The sequence below is a fragment of the Nomascus leucogenys genome, chromosome 4 (assembly GCF_006542625.1).
Source record: "Nomascus leucogenys isolate Asia chromosome 4, Asia_NLE_v1, whole genome shotgun sequence".
Lineage (NCBI taxonomy): Eukaryota > Metazoa > Chordata > Mammalia > Primates > Hylobatidae > Nomascus > Nomascus leucogenys.
Window position 1 is genome coordinate 96,842,238 of NC_044384.1, and position 20,349 is coordinate 96,862,586.

Genomic DNA, 20,349 nt, shown 5'->3' on the forward strand with positions numbered 1-20,349 from the left:
ATTTATCAATATCATATTACTATAGTATGGACTAGAGTTTTAGCTACTGAGTGATTATCTTTCTTAGAGTTTTAGTTAAGTACTATGTTTCCACTATCTGGTCAATAAATATGTACCTACCTATATAGAAGGTGAAAATGAAGCCCGTCTTCCTTGAATCATTTATTTATCCAGTATCTCTCCCATATGGACCGTATGTTAGCCCTTGTACTTGGCACTGGGAATAAAAAAATAATTGGGTCTTTGCCCTTAAAGAGTTCAAAACTATCTAAGAAATCAAAATGAAACATATTTAGGAGCAATTTTAGGTTTTGGTATGTTAAAAGGTACACTTTAAAGCAAGTGCACACAATTCATATTTCATTATTTAATATTTTAAACATCTCTAGAAGTCTGAAATCGTTAACAAATATTGGGATTCAGTATCTTGTATTTGTCAGAGGGAGGGTCTAGAAGATAAACAGGGAAGTCAGACAAACAATTTGAGGAGGGGAAGAAGTCTCCTGCAGGGCCACACCTTCCATCTTGCTTCAATTCTGCCTCCCTGCATTTCTTCTTACCAGGTCATTTCTACCCTGATATGGTAGATGCAGTGCCTATGACTGCTGGACTAGTGGGCCAGGTCTCTCCAGGGAGAACAAAGTAAAGAATCACCACCATGATCAGCGTAATTTATAAAACTAAAGTCAACAATAAGTAAGTTAAGGCAAAATAGGTTTTGCCCTTTCTCCTCTCTTGTGTGTGCTCTCTTGCCCTTCTACCTTCCGCCCTGTGCCATAAGATGACACAGCACGAAGGCTCTTGCCAGATGTGGGCACCTGGATCTTGGGGTTTGCAGCCTCCAGAACTGTAAGAAATAAATTTATTTTCTGTATAAATTACCCATTGTGTGGGAGAAAGTTTTTGCAAACTAAGCATCTGATAAAAGTCTAATGTCCTGTATCTATAAAGAACTTAAACAAATTTACAAGAAAAAACAAATAGCCCCATTAAAAAGTGGGCAAAGGACATGAATAGACACTTCTCAGAAGAAGACATACACACGGCTCACAAGCATATGAAAAAAAGCTCAACATCACTGATCATTAGAGGAATGCAAATCAAAACCACAATGAGATACCATCTCACACCAGTCAGAATGGCTATTATTAAAAAGTCAAAAAATAACGGATGCTGGTGAAGTTGGAGAGAAAAAGGAATGCTTATACACTGCTGGGAGCGTAAATTAGTTCAGCCATTGTAGAAAACAGTGTTGCGATTCCTTAAAGAGCTGGAAACAGAACTACCATCCTACTCAGCAATCCCATTACTGGGTATATACCCGAAGGAGTATAAATCATTCTATCATAAAGACACATCCATGTGTATGTTTACTGCAGCAGTATTCACAATAGCAAAGACAGGGAATCAACCTAAATGCCCATCAATGATAGACTGGATAAAGAAAATGTGGTGCATATACACCATGGAACACTATGCAGCCATAAAAAAGAATGAGATCATGTCCTTTGCAGGAACATAGATGGAATTGCAGGCCATTATCCTTAGCAAACTAATGCAGGAAGAGAAAATCAAATACCCCATGTTCTCACTTATACATGGGAGCTAAACGATGAGAACACATGGACACAGAGAGGGGAACAACACACACTAGGGCCTAATGGAGGGTGGAGGGTGGGAGGAGGGAGAGGATCAGGAAAAATAACTAATAGGTACTAGGCTTAATACCTGTGCAATAAAATAATCTGTACAACAGGCCCCCATAACACAGTTTACCTATGTAACAAACATGCACATGTACCCCTGAACTTAAAATAAACTTAAATAAAAAGAAAATTACTCATTCTGTGGTATTCTGTTATAACAAAACAAAATGGATTAAGACACTGGTTATTATTTATTTACAGCTAGAGTGCCTGGCAAAAGCAGAGGCTCAGGAAATACTTATTTATTGAATGAATGAATATGCCACCAACTTTTAGATAAAAACGGGTTACCCTAAATTCTAGCATTTTTATTCTTCTTTCTTACCCAAGAATTTTCTTGTTTGTTTTCTCATTTTATCCCTGAATTGACACAGGGGAAGGCAAGGGAGGTAATAATCCCGAGCCTATTTTAGATAGAACTTTATAGAGACCCAAGACCGCACATTTAGCAAGTTATAGAGTGAATGATAAACTGCGTGGACCTTACAGTCCAAGATCTGCATTTGCAGTCAGAACAATACAATGGATGAGGAACCTGACACAACAGAAGGTTCCAGGGCTAGGATGAGACTTGGTAGGCCAAAGGGAGAGTCCCACCACTTCTTCCTATGCAGTGGGAATGCAATTAAGAAAATGCAGCACACTGGTAGCAGCTGGAGAGTTGGCAGGCTTCTCAAGAGAAGGACTGTAAGCAATGTCATAGGCCGGGAAGATGGATGGGGCCCATTTATGCACCAAGGCTGGTGTACAAATGGAATCTTGCCCAGTCTGACTGGCCTTTCTTCAAAGGTGTCATTGACAGATGAGTATCTAAATGTTTTTGTTTAAAAAAGAAAACACACAAAAGAGAAAGAAGAGAATAAAACAAAAAACAAGAATATAAAACAAAAAAACCTCTTTCTATCCCAGACATATATAGCCAATGAACATGAGATGACCAGGTCAGGCCTGGGAGCGAAGCTGGCCTTTCCAAGGAGTCCTCGATAATTATTTGCATAGTTGTACACCTCTTCTTTCAGAAGAGTTCCACTTTAACACAAGGATTTCATTGAAACCTAACATTCCTGCCAGTCGGCTGTCTCCCATCTGCTGTTGGGGCACACTGATGGGAGAAAAGCCTGCTCACATATTCATCTTCATCTGCCAAAACAAGGCTTCTTCCCCAATTAAAATGGCCTTTTTAATTTTAGAGTGGTAAACAGTGTCTACTTAATTTGAGGAAAATACACAGAGGAAAGTTACCAAACCTAATCACACAGTGACATGACGGTTGAGTCAGAGTCAGGAAAACTTGGGGCGGGGGTGCTGAAGAGGCCACTCCGTTTTTGGGGACAGAGAGGTCTTCCTGAGGTCACTGCCTTCGTGGTGCTGCACCCACAGCAGTCTTCAACATCAAAATAAAGCAATTCTGTTTTATCTTATGTCTACCAAAGTTTGAAAAAGGTTAATAGTCACCAATTCTAAAAGGTAAGGACTAAATACGGTTCTTTAAATGACCTTGCTTCTTGGCCTTGCTCTGTAATTATCTTCTGAAAATGGGGGCCATTTGGTATACACAGAGAAGCAGTAAATGGGAGGGTGCCTTCCCCACCCACTCAGGGTGGACAAAACTGTGTCTCACGACCTGCCTGTGGTCTATGGCCAGCGATGCAACTCGACAATAGACTGGCATAGCATTTGGAAAGTGCACTTTCTTCTCTAGACTGGATACACAGTGTTCAGGCTCAGACCACGTTTCACCCATACTCAGCCAAATACGCATTTATGAAATGTAAGGCATTTGGAAACATGTGAGCATAGTTTGTAAACTTGGACAGAGGTGGCTGGGACAGGCACAGTGACCTTAGGGCTCATCCTTCATGATGACTAAACTAGAAACCCAAAGAAAGGGTTTTAAAAAGAAATTTCAAACAGACAACCAGATATTCTGGCCAGACCATGTCTTTGACAGCTGCTGCATGTGGCCTCAGCTCCCGGGAGATAACATGCCTTCAGAATTAGCTCGCTGGACCAGCCTGGAGGTAAGCAAGTCTGACCTCCTTTAAGCATAAATAAATCTTGTTGAGTTAAATGATCCTGTCTCCCACTTTCCTCAAGGAACATGAGACATTAAGTGACAAAATTTGAAGACAGCAACTGTGAATCCTCAGAGCCCGTATCTCCTGGCTGATTAAGAATAGATCTGCTTAGTTCAAGATGAGCCACAGGTCAGATACATAAGGCTGTCATCCTTGTCATACCCAGTAACTCAGGAATAACCAGGGCAACTATCCCCAGATCTTTCAACCCTACTAATACAATTATACATAGGCCAAGTCAGAAATAAAGTGGGGGTGGGGTGGGGGGGTGGAGCCAAGATGGCCGAATAGGAACAGCTGCGGTCTACAGCTCCCAGTATGAGTGATGCAGAAGACGGGTGATTTCTGCATTTCCATCTGAGGTACCGGGTTCATCTCACTAGGGAGTGCCAAACAGTGGGTGCAGGACAGTCGGTGCAGCACACTGTGAGCGAGCCAAAGCAGGGCGAGGCAATGCCTCACTCAGGAAGCACAAGGGGTCAGGGAGTTCCCTTTCCTAGTCAAAGAAAGGGGTGACAGATGGCACCTGGAAAATCGGATCACTCCCACCCTAATACTGCGCTTTTCCAATGGGCTTGGAAAACGGCACACCAGATTGTGTCCCGCACCTGGCTCAGAGGGTCCTACGCCTACGGAGTCTCACTGATTGCTAGCACAGCACTCTGAGATCAAACTGCAAGGCGGCAGTGAGGCTGGGGGAGGGGCGCCCACCATTGCCCAGGCTTGCTTAGGTAAACAAAGCAGCCAGGAAGCTCGAACTGGGTGGAGCCCACCACTGCTCAAGGAGGCCTGCCTGCCTCTGCAGGCTCCACCTCTGGGGGCAGGGCACAGACAAACAAAAAGTCAGCAGTAACCTCTGCAGACTTAAATGTCCTTGTCCGACAGCTTTGAAGAGAGTAGTGGTTCTCCCAGCACGCAGCTGCAGATCTGAGAATGGACAGACTGCCTCCTAAAATGGGTCCCTGAACCCTGAGCGGACAGACTGACACCTCACTCGGCCAGGTACTCCTCTAAGACAAAACTTCCAGAGAAACGATCAGACAGCTGAATTTGCAGTTCACGAAAATCCGCTGTTCTGCAGCCACCACTGCTGACACCCAGCCAAACAGGGTCTGGAGTGGACCTCTAGCAAACTCCAAAAGACCGGCAGCTCAGGGTCCTGTCTGTTAGAAGGAAAACTAACAAACAGAAAGGACACCCACACCAAAAACCCATCTGTACATCACCATCATCAAAGACCAAAAGTAGAGAAAACTACAAAGACGGGGAGAAAACAGAGCAGAAAAACTGGAAACTCTAAAAAGCAGAGCGCCTCTCCTCCTCCAAAGGAACGCAGTTCCTCACCAGCAACGGAACAAAGCTGGACGGAGAATGACTTTGACGAGTTGAGAGAAGAAGGGTTCAGATGATCAAACTACTCCAAGCTACAGGAGGAAATTCAAACCAATGGCAAAGAAGTTAAAAACTTTGGAAAAAAATTAGACAAATGTTTAACTAAAATAACCAATGCAGAGAAGTGCTTAAAGGAGCTGATGGAGCTGAAAGCCAAGTTTCGAGAACTACGTGAAGACTGCAGAAGACTCAGTAGCCGATGCGATCAACTGGAAGAAAGGGTATCAGTGATGGAAGATGAAATGAATGAAATGAAGCGAGAAGGGAAGTTTAGAGAAAAAAGAATAAAAAGAAATGAACAAAGCCTCCAAGAAATATGGGACTATGTGAAAAGACCAAACCTACGTCTGATTGGTATAACTGAAAGTGACGAGGAGAATGGAACCAACTTGGAAAACACTCTGCAAGATATTATCCAGGAGAACTTCCCCAATCTAGCAAGGCAGGCCAACATTCAGATTCAGGAAATACAGCGAACGCCACAAAGATAGTCTTCGAGAAGAGCAACTCCAAGACACATAATTGTCAGATTCACCAAAGTTGAAATGAAGGAAAAAATGTTAAGGGTGGCCAAAGAGAAAGGTCGAGTTGCCCACAAAGGGAAGCCCATCAGACTAACAGCTGATCTCTTGGCAGAAACTCTACAAGCCAGAAGAGAGTGGGGGCCAATATTCAACATTCTTAAAGAAAAGAATTTTCAACCCAGAATTTCATATCCAGCCAAACTAAACTTCATAAGTGAAGGAGAAATAAAATACTTTACAGACAAGCAAATGCTGAGTGATTTTGTCACCACCAGGCCTGCCCTAAAAGAGCTCCTGAAGGAAGCACTAAACATGGAAAGGAACAACTGGTACCAGCCACTGCAAAAACAGGCGAAATTGTAAAGACCATTGAGGCTAGGAAGAAACTGCATCAACAAACAAGCAAAATAACCAGCTAACATCATAGTGACAGGATCAAATTCACACATAACAATATTAACTTTAAATGTAAATGGGCTAAATGCTCCAACTAAAAGACACAGACTGGCAAATTGGATAAGGAGTCAAGACCCATCAGTGTGCTGTATTCAGAAAACCCATCTCACGTGCAGAGACACACATAGGCTCAAAATAAAGGGATGGAGGAAGATCTAGCAAGCAAATGGAAAAAAAAAAAAAAAAGGCAGGGGTTGCAATCCTAGTCTCTGATAAAATAGACTTTAAACCAACAAAGATCAAAAGAGACAAAGAAGGCCATTACATAATGGTAAAGGGATCAATTCAACAAGAAGAGCTAACTATTCTAAATGTATATGCACCCAATACAGGAGCACCCAGATTCATAAAGCAAGTCCTGAGTGACCTACAAAGAGACTTAGACTCCCACACAATAATAATGGGAGATTTTAACACCCCACTGTCAACATTAGAGAGATCAATGAGACAGAAAGTTAACAAGGATACCCAGGAATTGAACTCAGCTCTGCACCAAGCGGACCTAATAGACATCTACAGAAATCTCCACCCCAAATCAACAGAATATACATTTTTTTCAGCACCACACCAAACCTATTCCAAAATTGACCACATAGTTGGAAGTAAAGCTCTCCTCAGCAAATGTAAAAGAACAGAAATTGTAATAAACTGTCTCTCAGACCACAGTGCAATCAAACTAGAACCCACTCAAAACCGCTCAACTACATGGAAACTGAACAACCTGCTCCTGAATGACTACTGGGTACATAATGAAATGAAGGCAGATATAAAGATGTTCTTTGAAACCAATGAGAACAAAGACACAACATACCAGAATCTCTGGGACACATTCAAAGCAGTGTGTAGAGGGAAATTTATAGCACTAAATGCCCACAAGAGAAAGCAGGAAAGATCTAAAATTGACACCCTAACATCACAATTAAAAGAACTAGAAAAGCAAGAGCAAACACATTCAAAAGCTAGCAGAAGGCTAGAAATAACTAAGATCAGAGCAGAACTGAAGGAAATAGAGACACAAAAAACCCTTCAAAAAATCAATGAATCCAGGAGCTGGTTTTTTGAAAAGATCAACAAAATTGATAGACCGCTAGCAAGACTAATAAAGAAGAAAAGAGAGAAGAATCAAATAGACACAATAAAAAATGATAAAGGGGATATCACCACTGATCCCACAGAAATACAATCTACCATCAGAGAATACTACAAATACCTCTATGCAAATAAACTAGAATATCTAGAAGAAATGGATAAATTCCTCTACACATACACCCTCCCAAGACTAAACCAGGAAGAAGTTGAATCTCTGAATAGACCAATAACAGGCTCTGAAATTGTGGCAATAATCAATAGCTTACCAACCAAAAAGAGTCCAGGACCTGATGGATTCACAGCCGAATTCTACCAGAGGTACAAGGAGGAACTGGTACCATTCCTTCTGAAACTATTCCAATCAACAGAAAAAGAGGGACTCCTCCCTAACACATTTTATGAGGCCAGTGTCATCCTGATACCAAAGCCGGACAGAGACACAACCAAAAAAGAGAATTTAAGACCAATATCCTTGATGAACATTGATGCAAAAATCCTCAATAAAATACTGGCAAATGGAATCCAGCAACACATCAAAAAGCTTATCCACCATGATCAAGTGGGCTTCATCCCTGGGATGCAAGGCTGGTTCAACATATGCAAATCAATAAATGTAATCCAGCATATAAACAGGACCAAAGACAAAAACCACATGATTATCTTAATAGATGCAGAAAAGGCCTTTGACAAAATTCAACAACACTTCATGCTAAAAACTCTCAATAAATTAGGTATTGATGGGATGTATCTCAAAATAATAAGAGCTATCTATGACAAACCCACAGCCAATATCATACCGAATGGGCAAAAACTGGAAGCATTCCCTTTGAAAACTGGCACAAGACAGGGATGCCCTCTCTCACCACTCCTATTCAACATAGTGTTGGAAGTTCTGGCCAGGGCAATCAGGCAGGAGAAGGAAATAAAGGGTATTCAATTAGGAAAAGAGGAAGTCAAACTGTCCCTGTTTGCAGATGACATGATTGTACATCTAGAAAACTCCATTGTCTCAGCCCAAAATCTCCTCAAGCTGATAAGCAACTTAAGCAAAGTCTCAGGATACAAAACCAATGTACAAAAATCACAAGCATTCTTGTACACCAATAACAGACAAATAGAGAGCCAAATCATGAGTGAACTCCCACTCACAATTGCTTCAAAGAGAATAAAATACCTAGGAATCCAACTTACAAGGGATGTGAAGGACCTCTTCAAGGAGAACTACACACCACTGCTCAGTGAAATAAAAGAGGATACAAATGGAAGAACATTCCATGCTCATGGGTTGGAAGAATCAATATTGTGAAAATGGCCATACTGCCCAAGGTAATTTATAGATTCAATGCCATCCCCATCAAGCTACCAATGACTTTCTTCACAGAATTGGAAAAAACTACTTTAAAGCCCATATGGAACCAAAAAAGGGCCCGCATCGCCAAGTCAATCCTAAGCCAAAAGAACAAAGCTGGAGGCATCACTCTACCTGACTTCAAACTATACTACAAGGCTACAGTAACCAAAACAGCATGGTACTGGTACCAAGCAGAGACACAGATCAATGGAACAGAACAGAGCCCTCAGCAATAATGCCATATATCTACAACGATCTGATCTTTGACAAACCTGACAAAAACAAGCAATGGGGAAAGGATTCCCTATTTAATAAGTAGTGCTGGGAAAACTGGCTAGCCATATGTAGAAAGCTGAAACTGGATCCCTTCCTTACACCTTATACAAAAATTAATTCAAGATGGATTAAAGACTTACATGTTAGACCTAAAACCATAAAAACCCTAGAAGAAAACCTAGGCAATACCATTCAGGACATAGGCATGGGCAAGGACTTCATGGCTAAAACATCAAAAGCAATGGCAACCAAAGCCAAAATTGATGAATGGGATCTAATTAAACTAAAGAGCTTCTGCACAGCAAAAGAAACCACCATCAGAGTGAACAGGCAACCTACAGAATGGGAGAAAATTTTCGCAACCTACTCATCTGACAAAGGGCTAATATCCAGAATCTACAATGAACTCAAACAAATTTACAAGAAAAAAACAAACAACCCCATCAAAAAGTGGGTGAAGGACATGAACAGACGCTTCTCAAAAGAAGACATTTATGCAGCCAAAAAACACATGAAAAAATGCTCATCATCACTGGCCATCAGAGAAATGCAAATCAAAACCACAGTGAGATACCATCTCACACCAGTTAGAATGGCCATCATTAAAAAGTCAGGAAACAACAGGTGCTGGAGAGGATGTGGAGAAATAGGAACACTTTTACACTGTTGGTGGGACTGTAAACTAGTTCAACCATTGTGGAAGTCAGTGTGGCGATTCCTCAGGGATCTAGAGCTAGAAATACCATTTGACCCAGCCATCCCATTACTGGGTATATACCCAAAGGACTATAAATCATGCTGCTATAAAGACACATGCACACGTATGTTTATTGCGGCACTATTCACAATAGCAAAGAGTTGGAACCAACCCAAATGTCCAACAACGATAGACTGGATTAAGAAAATGTAGCACATATACACCATGGAATACTATGCAGCCATAAAAAATGATGAGTTCATGTCCTTTGTAGACATGGATGAAACTGGAAAACATCATTCTCAGTAAACTATCGCAAGGACAAAAAACCAAACACCGCATGTTCTCACTCATAGGTGGGAATTGAACAATGAGAACTCATGGACACAGGAAGGGGAACATCACACTCCGGGGACTGTTGTGGGGTTGGGGGAGGGGGGAGGGACAGCATTAGGAGATACACCTAATGCTAAATGACGAGTTAATGGGTGCATGAAATCAACAGGGCACACGGATACATATGTAACAAACCTGCACATTGTGCACAGGTACCCTAAAACTTAAAGTTTAATAATAATTTAAAAAAAGGAAAAAAAAAAAGAAATAAAGTCGGGGAAAAAAGCAGTATTTCCTCGCCAAAGAACAACCACTTCAAAAAGGTCTCTTCCATCTGCTCCATTTGCACTCCTTCCCACAAATATTCAGTGTGTGAAGACACAGAAGTGGATGTTCAAAGTCACCCTAAAGTACAACTTATTGAGGGAGACTGCTGGAAAACAAAAATCGCTCTCTTTAGTAAACCCAGCCAATACCAGGATGGTGCTTGCAGCATATCACCCACCCATCAACCAATGGCTCCAAAATGATCAGAATAAACCATGCGCCAGACACACCCTCGGGCCTTGTTTTCATGTCAGCATTTGTCTTCAAAGCGGGCTTTTTGGTAGTCGCCGGCCCTTTAGGCCAAATGCCACCAATGAAAGCCCCTAGCCATCCACAGACAGCTGCTGATACTCCTAAAAAGTGACAGAAATGGAAAAGGCCAGAAATAGGATTTCTTTGACAATTCAAGACTCTCAGTCATATAATATTTTGGCTTTCCCCTCGTCCTAAACGCACCACCTGCAGATACAGCTAACTCTATAATTCCCCAGGGGGATTAGGGGGATGAAAATCTCAGTCTCTCTGGAGAAGGGCACATTTCTGTTTGTGTTTGCCTAAAACAAACCCGCAATTTCCTTGTATGCCCACTGTCATCCTAATGACTCAGAAGCTGGAGATCTGGAGTTTACTTTGAATGAACATGCTACGTAGCATCCACAAATTCTCCTCGGCACGTACTGACAATTTCTTACTGGCTCAGAGTTTAAGGATAGAAACCCTGGGAACGTTTTCTGTTTTCACATCAACCACCACCAGCTGTCAGAGTCTTGGTTTGAAGGAGATGACACCAAGCTGAGAAGGAAGTAACTTAAAATTGTTTTCTCCTTGAAAACCTTTTTGGAGGATAAGTGTGCTACGTAGAAGTAGGCCACTGGCCGGATGAATGGGTGCCATGCTTACTTTGTCTGCGTGGATTGAGTCGATTATTTACCTGCCACCACAGGAGATTTCCGTTCATCCAGGAGCTGGATGGATGTGCTCGCTGTCACCACATTGCTTTTATTGACTGGTCCTGTGAAAAGAAAAAACACCACAACAAAAATGAAGATAATTACAGTGTACACGTTAAGAGAGTAATCATATCGGTCCACAGTCACCAATTCTGCAAATTGTTCTGGGGCTCGGTCCCAGGCCCCAGAGTCCTCTGAGGTGTGGATGCTCTGCCTATGCTGCCAGGCCATGAGTGCGGTGCTGCAAGTCCTCCCACCTGAAGCAATCAGCGAGTTGAGTTATGACCACCAGTGCACTGGGGAACATCCAGCCTCTTCACATCAAAACCATTGACCACCATCGAGGGACCACATTTTTTGGTAATCTGTGGTTTCAAATTGCAGTGTTTATTTGTGTCAGTGGTCATATTTACACTGCCTATCTAAATATAACCAAGAAGAGCTGTATGAGGGCTTTGAAATTATTTTACAAGTTGGCAACTTTAGCTCTTTTTCATTGGTTAAATCTTTACCAATCTATAAAATTGTAATTTCGAGCCCAGTTTTTCTGGGCAAAATTATTCTAAACAGGGATAGAGCTAGAGCATAATCTTCACTCCAAACTATTATTATTCTGGTAACAATACGGCATTAGTATTAAGAGATTTTCAATTACCAGCAATGGTTCCAATATCCATGAATTAAAAGATACTGAGCACAAATTCTGAATGCCTGGAGTTAATAATTTAGTCCAATGCCCACCTGCTAAAAGGTGCTCAGTGAATGCAAGTTGGATGAAATCCAATTGAATTGAGAAGCAGGGAAAAGTCAAACCTGAATTTGAATACACTTAGGACCAAAGCAATGAGAAATTTTCTCCTGGCCCAAGTTTAAGCAGCAATAAAAACCAGTTTCTTTTCTAGTTTGTACAGGTATTCAATACATAGCAGAGAAAATTAGAGAGAGCTCCGCCACAGAGACTTGTAGTTGGTGATTTTTAAGATTTTCACTGACTCTAAGGGGGTTATGAAATGTCCTAAGATGTTACGTCATCTGTAACTTTGTCATGAACAGGTAAACTCACTTCATTATACCGTTACATTGAAAGTTTGGTGAAAATCCCAGTTACCAAAAACCAATCCAACAACAGCTTTAGTTAACTCGATGATTCCAGAATCAGAAGAACAGCAAGCTAAGTTCTATTTTTTTCTTTAGAGGACTGTGACAAGGAAGTCTTAAGAGATTGCTTGATAGAAGACAATGTTATTATTCATAGGTCTGCAGCAGAATGAAAAGTTCACTGTCTCTTGATATTTTCAGCAATAAAGTGTGGTGCAGACGAGCATAAAGAGCTTCAGGCCAGGCACGGTCCCAGCACTTTGGGAAGCCAAGGAGGGTGGATCACTTTAGGTCAGCGGTTAGAGACTAGCCTGGCCAACATGGTAAAACCCCATCTCTACTAAAAATACAAAAATTAGCTGGGTATGGTGGCGGGTGCCTGTATCCCAGCTACTCAGGAGGCTGAGGCAGGAGAATCGCTTGAACCCAGAAGGCAGAGGTTGCAGTGAGCCAAGATCATGCCACTGCACTCCAGTCTGGGTGACGGAGCAAGACGCTGTCTCAAAAAAGAGACAGAGAGACAGACAGACAAGGAAGGAAGGAAGGAAGGAAGGAAGGAAGGAAGGAAGGAAGGAAGGAAAGAAAGAAAAGAAAGACAGAAAGGAAGAAAAGAAAGACAGAAAGGAAGAAAAGAAAGAAAGGAAGAAAAAAAAGAAAAGCAAGCAAGCAAGCGAGCTTCAGACACCTGGAAATTTATATTTGAGAAAGCACACATAACTACAGGCAGGCATACACACAGGTCTATCAGCAAAGGAGCACAGACCCAAAGAACCTTAGACCTGAGAAGAATCTAACAGATAATCTAGTGTGAAATCCCAACCAGCAAAGAATCTCATCAATAACATTCAGCCTCTCCTTAAATATGTCCATTGATGAGGGACTGTCTTCCTAATGAGCCCATTCAACCAATTATAAGAGCACTCTTTGTTTTCTACAAATTTCAAAAGCACCCTTTCTGAAAACATTTTCAGTCATGGAAATGAGAAAGCACCAAGCTTTAGGGAGGGGGATTGGGCACAAACCCTGGAGAACTTCCCTTAGGATTGAATTAGGAATATTTGTAGAAGATTAATATGAAAGGAACTGATATATGTAAAATATAACTACTGATTGAACTTTCCAGAGCAACTCAAGTTTACAGAACTAGGTTTTGTTCATCTCTGAAGTTTCTGCAATAAGCAGTATAGAGTGAGTACCCAAAATACCAGATGCATGAGGCAAAAAAAAAACAAAAAAAAAAAAATGAGGAACACTGAAGCATTTCCAGTATGTTTTGCTTCCAAAACTGGTGGAAATAAGATAGCATTCAGTTCTTTTTGCAGGCAGGTGACTTTAATTTTTTATACTATCATATCATAAACTCTTAGGACTGAAAAACTAATCGGCTACATGCCTGTCACTGGTAACTGCAGGCTCCTGTCAAGAGGGCACATGATTATACAAAGTCAGTCCTTAGTCCAGCATATCAATTTAAATCAATTCAGTTCAAATGGGGAACAGTGGACCTCTGTAGGGATGTGACTCACTGAAGGTTCTGGCAAGGGATGCTTGAATTTTCTCTAAGTGGGGCCATGACTACCTTTAAAAAAACTGACTGACAAGTTTGTATTAAAATCCCATAGGATGCAAAACATCAGCCCTGCTTCCTGAAATACATTTACATAATCTGGTAAAGGAAAAACCTTCCTTTTCTTTGAGGCTATTACTCTTATGGAACAGGTCACTGGTTCAGGGCTGACCCAATATTCAGCACTGGCTCTGAGGGTTGAACTTGGTTCCTTTCAGCATTCAGGCAGCTCCCCAACACCCTGCACACAATGCCCAGACCCACTGGACCAGACAGACAGAGCCCATCTCCAACAAGGGCACCCACCAGTGCTGAACGGGATGGAGTAGACGAAGCTCCCTGGAATCTGCTCAGCGGCTCTTCGGTACCAGAGAGGGAAATGGTCTGCATTAAAAATGTTCTCCTTGTCGCCAGCTTTCAGGAAGTCCCTTGAAGTGGAAAAGAATCAGAAGAACGTGCATCACTCAGCAGAGTAAAGGTGGGCCTGGAGCACCCCGACAGCCTTCATCAGGTAAAACCAGTGTTCACTTTTAGAACCTCAACTTGCCTTTCTCAGTATAGAGGGGGCCTCACTTAACACTGGGCACCCCAGATTACTCAAAAATATCTTGCAGAGCTCTGGGAGTCAAATTCTGAGTGGGTAAAATGATTTTTCCTTGTCTATCTAGTGAACGAATTGTCTTAAAAGTCTGAAGCCAAGCAAACAAACAAAGCCTACAGAAATCCTATCAGATAACCCAAGGATGTCCCCTCTAAACCAGAAAGCTCTGTCTGGCTTTAAAACTCACACACATATACTCATACCCTCGGGAGAATCAACTTCTTAAGTAGATCTCATTCTTCTTAGAGCAAGTGTAAAGAAGGTAAACACGCTTCTCAAAAGAAGTGCAAAGGAAGTAAATGTGAGCCCACACTGAGATCTTTGCACCTTCTTCCGTCACCTGCCTCCTCTCTGGACAAACAGGCCTGCTCGTGCCCCCTGTGTGCATCCCCGCCCTCCACTGACTCCCTGCCTTCTGCGCAGAGAGCTTGTCTATCGGGAATGCTAGGTGCATTCTTCTTTCCATCTCTTTCTCTCAAAGTCACACTCATTTTCAAAGTGCGCCTCATCTACCATCTACCACATGAATCTACAGAAACACATGCAAGCTCTTGCCACACCCTGGGCCCCCACAATCTTGGTAACTTTCTTATAGCTTTTTATTTATTTTTTGGCCTGCACAATCATCATATCCCCTCCCCAGACCTCCCAAGATCTCTGAGGACAGGAGATTTGTTCACATTTGTGCACTCTTCACAGAGCCTTAAGCATACTCAAGTCCCAGTGCATGATTATTGACTGACATCCCTCTAGAGAGTCACATGTGCTCTGCAGCACCTGAAGCGCATCTTGGCTGATACGGTGCAACTCGGGCGGTGGCGGAATGACCGCCTGGTTAGGCCACAGTCTGCTGCAGACATTTTTCCGGAAGGGAGACCAATCAGGGGACAACGCATAGGTAGGGAAGAGGCCATGAGTTGAAGCAGAAATGACACCACTTTCAACCCAGCAGTTTGCAGCAGAGAGTTGGATCGCAAGGACCATGGAGAGAAATTTTCAGGCTAAGTTGTAACTGGTTGGTTTCCTGAACTTGGCACCCAGTTCAGGAAAGCATTCAGTAGTTGCAGGGTGTGTCTAACGAGGGTTCCCTTCACCTCTACCAAAGATGGAGTGCCCACTTTTGGAGAGGAGGCCCATGCCCTTGGAGGTCACCCTTCAGGTTCTTAGATAGCTCTAGAATGTACCTCCCTGTAACTTGTACTAGCATGTCCTAACTCCTTTCTAAGGTCTGGGACCTTCCTCTTCCCAATATTCCCAGGGCCTGGCTCTCAGCAGGCGCTTGGTGTATGCTTAATGATCACAAGAAAAATCTAATCTCATATCCAGATAAGAGCTCCTCCAGTATTAAACACAATTTCCTATATCTTGAAAAATAAAATTTCTCAATTCGTTTAAATTCATTTGTCTGTATGGCCGTCTTCATAAGTGCTCTACTTTGTTAATACTGTTACAAAATTTTGTGCTACTAGAACTGGTAATTGTAGGTCAAAAATGGTCTGACATAGCACAGCTGCTTGCATTTGATCTTGACTCTTATTGACAAAATGACTCTCCAGAAATTAAAAATGTTTAAAAGAAAAATTTTTACAAAGCACTCTTCTCTCATTCAGAAGGCCAAGGCCAACTCTGGAGTCATGTGCAAGATTAAGAAAGTGCAGAGATCCCCTGTGCTATCTAGAATGCTGGAGGTCAGGACTTCCAGGCTCATCTTGGTAGACAAGCTGTTCCTTGTGCTGCTGTATTCAGTGGTCATGTTTCCTAATCTAAAAGTCATCAGGCTTCAGGAATACTGAAATTTTAGCCTTTTCATTTCTTTGGCTAGACATGAAATTCTTCATAAACCTGACCTGGACGGTGTGAGGAGGAGCCTCTGTTGCCTGGCCCATGGCAGGATGCATTGCTGCTTTCTACCCCGGGTCACAGGTGCAGCCACGGCTGAGCAGAAGGTGTTTGCACTCCCAGCAGGTCTGTTCAGTGGTCATTACAGCTAAGAGGTGCCCTGTCTATGCAGCACAGGTTAATGGTGCCACAGGGGGCCTTTTTCCAGAGTCATGGTGGATGAGATGGTAGCTTGGTTGGAAGGTATGAAGTGGTCCTCACTTAAGACAGTGACATTCAGGCTTTGGGGGTGGCTGGCAATAGATCTGGAATGCTGCACATCTGGGTGTCCAGTGCCCTGCTGCCCGGGACAGTGCTGGCACCCAGGGCAGCCAGCAGGAGCCTGCAGCACTTGATCCCCATTAGCCCTGGTGTCAATGCGAAAGGACTGAGGTGCCGGGAAACCCTGGAGGCCTCTGCCAACTACTAGGCAGCGATTCTGGAGGAAACAGGAAGGAGCGACCTGATTTTACAGAATCCTAAAAATGTTCTTCAGGAAGAAAGATCCTTCTGGGTAAGGTGAAAGTCTCCTCCTGGATACTAGGAGCTATTGCAGTGGTGTGTCAGGCTGGTCTAGGTTCTGGGAAGAACTGGGTGACTCTAAGTGAGTAATTGAGTCTCTGACCCCCATTTACTCATCTACAAAATGGGAACAATAAAAACGCTGCACTTTACCAGGGTTGTATCAGAATTACACAACACCATATGTGAAACAGTGTTATGGACACTGAAAACAGGCTCTAACAAATATATGGGATTCTTAAAGCCCAAGAGCTCTTTTGTTCTCGGTGGTTGAAAGGGCAGGGGTAAAGTGGTCATCTTCTAAACGTAAGGCTGTACACGGTAAAGGCTAACATCACTGGATGCTATATGCGTGTGATGTGAGAGGTCGTACTGAAGGTACAGAATGTATTATAACTATTGGGGGTGACAGCCAAGTTTCAGTATAATTGACCTACTTCCAAATGCAGGTAGCGGGGGTATGGGATGAAATCTCAGTGTAGGAGACTGATGATTGTATGAGATAATTGCAGGGTAGCAACTTTATATTATCAAGTTCTCTGCCCAATACTTTAAGCTCTGCCTTTCATGCCCTAGTCAAAAGCAAAAACTAAACCAAAAGTCAGAAATGCTAAAAACTTTCTAAGCCTGGCTTAGTGAGTGTATCCAAATAGCTGGATCTTGACAAATACCATTTGATGGGAGGGAATAGGCAGGCAAGACCCTAAGACAATAGACGTCAAGGTGCCTCTATATGAAGCAATGATAGGAGTTTCTTGAAGACAGATTTCATCCATCCAAATTGTCAATGAGTACCCACTCTGTGGGTCACGTAATGCCACAAAGAATAGAACACACAGTTGTAGGAATTTTTAGCTTCCCAAAGAAATTTTCCATACATAAAAAAAAAAAATTTTTTTTGAGACAGAGTCTCACTCTGTTGCCCAGGCTGGAGTGCAGTGGCGTGATCTCAGCTCACTACAACCTTCATCTTCCAGGTTCAAGTGATTCTCCTACCTCAGCCTCCAGAGTAGCTGGGATTACAGGTGTGTGCCACCATGCCCGGCTAATTTTTTATTTTTAGTAAAGACAGGGTTTCACCATGTTGACCAGGTTGGTCTCGAACTCCTGACCTCAAGTGATCTGCCTGCCTTGGCCTCCCAAAGTTCTGGGATTACAGGCATGAGCCACTGTGCCCGGCCCACCCATAATTTTTTTTGATCTTCACAGTAACCAAAAGAGATCATTGCTCTCACTTTTCGGGTGGACAGAATGAAGATACCCAAGTAAGATAAGCCAGGTACACCTCCCAGCATCCTCACTGTGGTCCTTTGTCTTTTAAGTCCATCACAATAACACAGTTATCAGACCAGCAAAGTGTCATGTTTTATTGTTACTGTTTTGCAGCTTTGCTTGTTTCAGTCTCAATGCCAGCAGCAGACTTTCTCATTGAGTATTAGAAAATGAATTCCCTTGTCTCCCCTTGCCTATCTGGATCCTAACAGGAGAAGGCAATATGTATCTCAGCACCTCTAGTCCTTCCCAGGAACTTGCCCTCTGGAAAAACAATTGTCTGGGGGTAAAACGCTTAAAAAAGGCTTTAAAAATCAAGTTGCAACTATAATCAAACTTCATAGATGATAAATGTGAATATCAAGAAGGTCAAAGTCCTAGAACAGAATTCAAAGCCAGTCTCTTAAAATATCTAAACATTGATTGATCTGTCATTTACCAGACTTGGTTTTGTAAGGTTATATGGTGGGTGTCAGGGCCTCATCTAGCAGAGGCACCGCCTCCTTGGACCCCTGATGAGCGAACCCCTCTCAAATTGGCAGCTACCCTGTGGCTTGGTTATTCACCTCCAGGTACCCTGAAGGTTGGGGGTATAATGTTCTGTGGTAACCTCTGAACTCACACATACACTTGCAAACCACTCTCCAACTTTCTGAATCTTGGGACCCATTTGTCCATGTCTTAGCAATCTCTTCTTGCTTCAGAGAAAAGAAATAGAAAAAACTTATTAATAGACTCAGAAAGGACTTCACAGTCTACCTACTAGCACTGGTGAAACACCAGTTTGATGAGTTAAGGGCCCGTGGTTCTCTGAAGATACAGGGGCTGAGCATCCGGGTACTAGACCCGGAAATTCTCTGCTCACCATCCATCCAGGACTTCCATCTTGGAAGTCCAAGGAGACATTGTCAAACCCCAGCGTCCCCAGAGGGCCCACTCCTGGGTGTGGAGCTCTGCAGCCCCTCAGGCTAAGCACAGAGGCAGAGGTTTATTAGTAAAATATAAACAAACAAACAGGACTTGGAACACTGATTTTTGTACAGGCAGGAATTCCTCAGCATAGCTGCAGAACAGCTGAACACCCTGAAGCCATTTGTTATGAGATGAGTGTTTCCTCCGTCTGGCGGCTCCCCTAGCAGCCGCACTACCTCCCAGAGTTCTGAAATGACTCATCAGGGCGGGAGAGGACTCCAGGACAGTGGACAGAAGCCAACAAGCGTGAGGAACAAAGGGTGGTGGAAGGGCTAACGGGCAGGTGAAAGCACATGCTGGGGCCCGCATGGTAGAACAGAGAGGAAAAATCTCAATAGGCCTGGGGTGGCCTAAATTATGTTTCTACTGGTAGTGGAATCAAGAAATGAAATAAGTTTCCCTTTGAATGTTCCATTTCAGGAGCTCCCTGGGCCCCTGCAGAGGATCCCTCCTACTTACTGATTGGTGAGCTGCTCAGCCCCGACAAACAGGTTGATTCTGGAGAGGCCCGTGCGAGTGCCAAGGAAGGCAACCTCCACACCCTTGTCAGAATTCCTGAAACAGAACAACGGATGTCAAGGGGAGGTCTCTAGACAGTAAGCAGATAACGCATTGCATTTTAAGACTCACAGAATGTTTTTACCAAATAGTAGTTTTGAAACTTGAACTTTAAAAGAAGTTACAGAAACACACACACACACACACACCACACACACACACACACACACACACAAGCACAGATTGCCAACTTGCATCCCTTACAAAAGTTTTCACAGTAATACTTGCAGGAAAAATGAAGAACTTCCTGCCAACAAAAGCAGCATTGAAAAAAATGTGCTTCCAACCATACACACATCTTTATTTCAAGGTTCTGGGTGCAAGTTCAAAGAGATCAGGCTAAGAATGGGAAGGACTAGCCAATTATGGCTTAGGACTAGCTTTTTGCATTAAATCTACCAAGTTTATTCTTGGTCTTCAGATCATTTGTGGAATCTGCCATTAAAGCAACTGAGCCACGGAACCAAGTCTGCAGCATCCCACAGCCTGGAATTCCACGTAGTTGGAATTGGTTTTGACATCCACACAGTTGTGGGGGCACCAGCTTATCAATTCTACCAGATCACAGGCCTTATTCTCACCACCAACCCCAAAGAGATGTGTAAAGAAATGGCTTCTTCCAATAGCTCTGTAGGAGGCTACACATAGGAACTCTAAGAACGGCCTTGGCAAGGAAAACTAATACAAAAATTCACTAAA

At 42.8% G+C, this 20,349-nt stretch overlaps 1 protein-coding gene across 4 annotated transcripts in view; it reads right to left on the reverse strand.

Moving 5' to 3' along the window:
* The window catches only part of CACNA2D3 (calcium voltage-gated channel auxiliary subunit alpha2delta 3), a 962,218-nt gene that overhangs the window by 178,063 nt on the left and 763,806 nt on the right, over window positions 1–20,349 (reverse strand). For all 4 annotated transcript variants that reach the window (XR_004029736.1, XR_004029737.1, XM_030811589.1 and 1 more), the window contains 3 exons: window positions 19,552–19,647; window positions 14,154–14,275; window positions 11,164–11,244 (listed from right to left, as the gene is read on the reverse strand). Coding sequence is in view for 2 of the 4 variants with exons in the window: in XM_030811589.1 (XP_030667449.1) it covers window positions 11,164–11,244; window positions 14,154–14,275; window positions 19,552–19,647 (299 nt within the window). In the remaining 2 variants the exon portion in view is untranslated. The remainder of the gene's footprint in view (window positions 1–11,163; window positions 11,245–14,153; window positions 14,276–19,551; window positions 19,648–20,349) is intronic.